Raw genomic sequence first — 6999 nt, forward strand, 5'->3', positions numbered from 1 at the left:
AAGATAGATGATTCAAGAAGTTTTTTTTTTTTTTTTTTTTTTTTTTTTTTTCCCCAGCTAATATTTCTTTGGATGCTAGGGTAAAGTTCTTTACAGTGGTGAGTGCTGGAACAGGCTGCCCAGAGAGGCTGTGGATGCTCCATCCCTGGAGGTGTTCAAGAACAGGTTGGATGGGGCCCTGGGCAGCATGGTCTAGTGCCAGATCTGGAGGTTGGTGGCCCTGCCTGTGGCAGGGGGGTGGAACTTGATGAGCCTTGGGCCCATCCAGCCCAAGCCATTCTATGATGTTCCTTCCAAGCATTGAAAGATCCTTGGTATGTATCCATTATACACACAGAGATATTTTGATTTTTCTATTTTTTTCCCTTGGTATACTACTTCAAATTATTTTAAAAAATAAAATAAATAATTCCATCATCCAATTATGTACAAAGAGCTATCAATTCATGAAATACTTCAGACAGAAAATGTCTTTGGCTGAAGTACAGATACATCAGCATAAATAAAAAGCTGTGGAAATGCTTATTCAGTGTCATTCAATACGTCACTTCAGCTACCTTCTTTCTCCTTCTTCACTAATAAATGATCCTGCTGATGTAATTAATTTGTTCGTTAAAGTTAGAAGTAGTTCCACTCTTAGGCATCCAGTTTTACGTCACTGAATGCCACTGTTTTTCCACAGCTGTTTCTATGCTTGTGGTTTGCCTTGTAAACAATCTAAACCATTCCTGGAATGTGCAGTGTAACCAGTGGTAATGATTATGTCAGGAGAAATTTTAACCTCAAGAGATGCTTATGCTTTGTTACCACAGGGATTGCTTTAAGATCTATTCTGCATTAGCAAAATGTTTACATTTGCCTACACTGAATGAACCAGAAGCCTGGGAACATTACAGAAGACAGTGAAAGGCATCTCCATAGTACGTTCTGCTTGCTCTTTGAGGCCTTCTAATGCCCACGTGACAGAGTATGCAGGCAGAAGTGACAGAAATGGCAAAACAGGAATTTATGGAAGCAATCCATCTGTGCATTGTGTTTTAGCCAGTTTTTATATGCTGTAAAGCAAAGTTCAGTTTTTCCCCAGTGGCTGCTCTACATGCAACTCAGAGCAAATAAGCACCTCCTGGCAGCAAAAGGCACCAAAAGCACAATATGCTCCTTCCTTTTACAGATGGTCTTATATTAAGGAAATTCAAATTCTTCTCTGAAATTTAATATTCACAAGAATTTATTCATAGGACTGGATCATTCCTTTCTATTTCCACCCTTTTCTTCACCTAGTGATCTTGGATCAAAGCATGGGTTAAGATATTACTATTATTGCAAACAGATGTCAGACATTTACCAAATGACCTTTCAGGTAAGTGCTGACTGTTGGCAACTCCTACAATGAAAGCTGAAAACTAGCCATGAAATGCTTGTGCTGCAGAGGTACAATGGGATTTTTGTTGTTGATTTCTAGAAATATTGGATTCCACCCAGGCCAAATGTGTGTGACTAACTCTAGATGCTCAGTCACAGAAAATGTTAGCCACGTTACATTGTCAGTATTTAATAACACAGGTAAAATATGCTGAGGTGAACTTTTCTTTCTATTTCCTTCACATGGGAGGTAATTAGTATGTTAAAAGCAATATGCAATTAACTCTCATAGAATGGCAGAACTGTTTGTTATGTTGCTCAGTTACCTAGTAACAGATTTTGATTGTATTTTAACAGTACTAAGAAGGTTATATATATTTTAAGTGAAAACATGGGAATGATGTTACTGATACCTGTTTGTAGAATGATCTGGTAACTGTACCAAAAGCTGCAAGTGTAGTTAATGTGCATTTCAGGATGCTCTTTGGATTTTTGTTCAGCTATAAATAACCTTTTTCCCCCTCCAAAATATCTTGAAGCACAGCATTGAAGTACTAACACAATGGAAATCTGGGAATACGTAGTGAATCTTTCTTTTCTCAAATACTAATAATACTAATAATCAGAATAACACAGCTGCCCATCCGTTATTGTACTGCTGTTCCAAATAACCAGTGGTTTTGGAGGGACAGAACAGTCATTACTGGGAGTTTCTGTAACATCCTAGTAGAAAGAAAATTGTGGCATTAAGTATTCAAAGAGCAGCACTCATTTTTAACAGAAATGCTCTTATTCTGCTGGATCCATTTACTATTCTCTAACAGAAAGAGCTGCCTCTTTCCTCTATACTTCCTCCTCCTGTTACCAGACTATTTCAGACTTCAAATCCACCACCCAGTATAAACCTCTGACATTTACTTGCAGGCAGAACAATTCACTAAGCAAAAATATACAGATCTTTGTCTTTTTTTTTAAACTTAAAAAAAAAAAAAAAAAAAGTATGCAGAAGAGCTGGTGAGAATAAAGTAACATACATCATTATTATAATGACAAAGGTCACAACAGCTATTGGCACATTTTAAACCCTCTGGGAAGGGACAGCTTCCAGTGATTTTACATTAGATCACCTGTGAATATACTAGAATGCATCTCATCTTGGAAATGTACCTTGTAAGGTTTTGATTAACAAGTAAAACCAAGCAGGAATTTTTCTTTTGCCCCAAGCCTTTGCTTGAAAAGTATTTCAATTTAGCACCACTTGATTGGTATATTTTACTCTCTAAGAAATGATTTGTCCAGAAATAAAGATTCACTGACTGATCTCATAAACTATATTTAAAACAAAGTTCTGAACATTCTGACACATGAGAGTCACTCTGTAATTTCAGAGCAGTTGTAATACTTTATCCTCCTGTTAACAGGCTGTAAGAAATGCTCCTGGCTAATGCACATCACCATTTGTTCTACAGGTATCAGCTTTCTGGCTGTGGTGGATAATCAGGACCGTAGAGCCCGATTCATATCTGATGTACCTCTTACACTTCAACTTTGGAGGCAATAATTTTGGATTTGTATTGATTCTTTACATTTCAATTGAAATATTCCCATTAATGCATTGAATTAGATGCTGTATTTTATTCAAAATGAAGAAGGAAAGCAAATGCGAAAACTGTTCCCTTAGGTACCCACAGTTTTTAGTATTGAGAATTTCAGTGTTTTTCATTCCACAGGTGGGTTAGCCAAGGTATCAAAGAGATCAAAACATGGAAGAGAATGGCACTGTGTTGTATTGCTGGTAGCCAAGGAACCAGCTGCAGAGACTGGGGATAGGGCTCAGTTTCCAGAACACGTATCCAGAGAAGCAGTTCTTTTCAACATAGTAGTCTGCTGCAAGAGGTCAGTTATGTCTTTTTCTTTAGCGTAATACAAGAACAAGGGAAAATAAATGATGAGAAGATAAAAAAGAAGTTGGTTACTCACCACCACACCCGCTCTTTTTCTCCTTTCTTCTGGTTGGATTGCAGAACTGAAGCTAAAACCTTTCATCCCTAGGTTTATTCTGAAATCTATTATTTTTCCCTATATAACTTTGAAGTTTAAACACAATATCCACTTTTCCATTCTAGTAAGACTGAATGCCTGTGTTAACCCAGCATGAAGTGGGACTTCTTACTCAACATGCCTGCCATAACGTAATCACAGCCAGTGTGTGCAGATAGCGTCACTGCTCATGTCTGATGGGTGAGATGTGACTTTATTTATATCACAGCTAAGGCAAAAAGACACGTGCTGATTTAAGGTGCCACCGACATCAATAAACCAATTGCCCATGATCTTTGGGAATGTATTTTAAATCTCTCCTCTCCAATTATTAACTGGTGACTTATATCGTAGTTTTATGTACACGTCTATATGTACCACGCTTTAGCTGATGACTTATATCGTAGTTTTATGTACGCATGTACTCGCACCACATTTCCCTAAGCCGAACTCCGGCCGTTCCCACAGTCGTTCACCGCGGCGCGTCCCCCCGCCGATGGGCGTGGCCTATCGCAACCCCGCCCCCCGCATTCCAACGTGCGCGGGCCCCGAGGTAAACACGGCGCCTCCCCGCCCCGCCCCCAGCAGCTTCCAGAAACGCCTCAGCGCTTCGCCGCGCGCTCCCGCGGAGGGGCGGGCCCTGGCGGCGGGGCCGCGCCGCTTGTGGCGCAGTCGGAATTGCGGCGGGCGCCGCCGGGCCCAGCGGGCAGCGCGGGGCAGGGGAGGGGCGGCGGGGAGGGGGCGATGCCCCGGGTTATTTTTACCCGGGCGGCTCATCCTCTCCGGCAGCCCCGGCGCGGCCCCCGCCGCCGCTCCCCGCCCCGGCTCCGGCGGCGCCGCCTATAAAGCGCCGCCCGCGGGGAGCCGAGGATGCAGCTCTACAGCTCCGTGATCACCCACTACCCCGCAGGCGGGACGGCCCCTCCGAGCGCCGCGGCCGTTTTCAAGGTCTCCGTGCCGCCGGGACCCCCCTCTGCCGACGCAGCGAGCGACGCCGCAGGGCCGAGCCCCAGCCCGACCGCCGAGAGCCCCGCCAAGGACGGCCCGAGCCCGGGGGGCCCTGCCGCCGCCGCCATGCCCGCCTTCTCCTCCTGCCTGGAGGTGATGCCGAGCGGCCCCGCCGCCGCCGCCGCCGGCCCGCAGTACAGCTCCTGCGCGCAACTCACCGTCAGCCGCCGCCGCCCGCTGGAGCGCGTGGTGCCTATCCGCCTGCTGCCCCGGCCCGAGCCCGCTCCGCACGGCCGCGCCTGGCTGGAGGGCGTCGTGCAGAGCGGCGCCGAGGAGCCCAGCAACCGCAGCCTGCGGCTCAGCGAGCACTGCCAGGCGCTGCAGGCCGCCGCCGCCGGCCAGCCCGGCCCGCAGCCCGAGCGCGGCGGGGAGGACGAGGAGGGCGGCGGCGCGGCCGGGGCGCGGCGGGCGGAGCGCAGCGAGAAGCTGGCGCTGTACCTGGCCGAGGTGGAAAAACAAGACCGGTACCTGCGGCAGAAGGGCCGCTTCCGCTTCCACATCATCCCCGACGGGAACTGCCTGTACCGCGCCGTCTGCAAGGCGGTGTACGGGGACCAGCGGCTGCACGGTGAGCTCCGCGAGCAGACGGTGCATTACATCGCCGACCACCTGGACCACTTCGGCCCCATCATCGAGGGCGACGTCGGGGAGTTCCTCATCGCCGCCGCGCAGGACGGCGCCTGGGCCGGCTACCCTGAGCTGCTGGCCATGGGGCAGATGCTGAACGTCAACATCCACCTGACGACGGGCGGGCGGCCCGAGAGCCCCACCGTTTCCACCATGGTTCACTACTTGGGGCCCGAGGACCCGACGCGGCCCAGCATCTGGCTGAGCTGGCTGAGCAACGGCCACTACGACGCCGTGCTGGACCGCGTCTGCCCCAACCCCGAGTACGAGGCCTGGTGCAGGCAGACTCAGGTGCAGCGCCGGCGGGACGAGGAGCTGGCCAAGTCCATGGCTGTGTCCCTCTCCAAGATGTACATCGAGCAGAACGCCTGCTCGTGAGGCCGCCCGGGAGGAGGGCTGCAGGGACAGATGGACAGATGGAAGTGTGCTGGCCGTGATGGTGATGCCTTAATCCTTAATGAAGCAGCAGCACCCCGGACTGAGATGAGCGGTAGATCGTGGGGGATAATTCCAGGCGTGTTTGTAGTATTCTGTTGTAGAAACTTAGCCTCGGATTATTTGCCAGCAGGTTCTCTGTGTATGTTTGTGTCTCCCCTCCTCACCGTTTCTCTATTTTCTATGAGAATGTATTTTTTGCACATTTTTAAACTGTTACGTCCATCTTTTACATCTCATGTTAGTATCTGGCTTTGAGCTGCATAGCCAAAAACATTTGTAACAATTTTTGTAAATAAGGCTTATGATGTAACAGCTATTTTTTGCTGTGTTTTTTACCCATAAACCTTATATTTTTACCAAATGAAGCCAATGTCAAGCGACCCTTCCAAACTGGTGAAAGAAACTTGGGTATTCTTTGCAAAACAATAGTTCTTGTTCAAGTGCGGCAAAGCAGGAGAAGACTGCTTTCAGAACAGTTGGTTTCTCTGCCTCGAGTGCAGAACAGGTCCTCTGAGCCGGCTGGAATGCAGCTCCATGTGCACCGCGTGGGGAGCAATTGACTCTTCTGTATTTAATTACTGTTTTGAGTAAACTGGCCTCTCGTTGCCTGGTTGGCTCACCCTCTGCGCCGTTTATGTTATTTATCTGTAATAACAGAACATTAACTTGCAATAGAATGTTGTGACTAGATAATAGCCTACCGCTTTGGCAGTAATTGCCTTGGCTGCACCTCGGTGTTTGTGTTCCTGTTTCTGGGGTTATGGTGTCTTTTGTATGAGCCCTGCTTCTGTTTTGGCGCTTGTATTGCACCAACAAATCATTATCTGATCACAACATTTTATTCATTGGATGTTATTTTCTAAATAAGAAATCAGGAATGGTATTCTGCGTTAAAAAGTATTTAAATTGAGATTTGTATGGTTTGCTGGGTCAAACATTTAAATGTTTCCAACCTAAATTCTGTTTCTTCTACTTTCTGATTAACTTGTTAGATATATTTATTAAGTACTGCAGTTTGTACTTTTTTATTTTGTAATATATTGTGATTTTGGAATTTATACAGTATTTGTATAATAGGAATATTCTCAGCTAAAATGGAATGAATAAAGAATATAATTTTACTTGTGCTCTTTTTTTCTATGCTTTGTGCTCCTGGCATGAGGAACTGGAAGTTCATTCCCAAGAGCTGTTACTTACCTTCTTTGCCTTACTTTCCCCAGTGAGTGGGGGGGAAGCAGGGACATAATATTTGATAAATGTGAACAGGTGATATTATGGGTGGTCTGGAGGTGTGAAAGAAAAGCAAACACTTAATGACAAGTATTTCAATTCTTTTGTACTTACAAGTGGTCTTAGCATAAATATTTGCCCTTGAGAAAGCCCTGAGGGATTCTTGTCTGTACCAGGGAATGGTACCATGGATTGTGGTGAAACAGAGCCCTGCTGGGCAGTGCAAGCGTTCGCTCGGTCTCATGTTGCACACAGAAGCTGTGGATGCCCCATCCCAGGAGACATTCAAGGTCA

General features: G+C 46.5%; 1 protein-coding gene across 1 annotated transcript; it reads left to right on the forward strand.

Annotated features, from left to right (window-relative positions):
* Window positions 1-4222: 4222 nt before the first annotated feature.
* Window positions 4223-6596, forward strand: OTUD1 (OTU deubiquitinase 1). Its single transcript, XM_042816929.1, has one exon. The coding sequence runs from the start codon at window positions 4273-4275 to the stop codon at window positions 5413-5415; it is 1143 nt and encodes a 380-aa protein (XP_042672863.1). The 5' UTR covers window positions 4223-4272; the 3' UTR covers window positions 5416-6596.
* The last annotated feature ends 403 nt before the right edge of the window (window positions 6597-6999 follow it).

Source organism: Centrocercus urophasianus, unplaced genomic scaffold (genome assembly GCF_019232065.1).
Source record: "Centrocercus urophasianus isolate 14NV4802_14NV808 unplaced genomic scaffold, USGS_Curo_1.0 seq_16, whole genome shotgun sequence".
NCBI classification, from domain to species: domain Eukaryota; kingdom Metazoa; phylum Chordata; class Aves; order Galliformes; family Phasianidae; genus Centrocercus; species Centrocercus urophasianus.

Excerpts from the sequence above, each read along its gene's own strand:
- OTUD1 (XM_042816929.1), top strand. The coding sequence starts at position 4,273 with ATGCAGCTCTACAGCTCCGTGATCACCCACTACCCCGCAGGCGGGACG.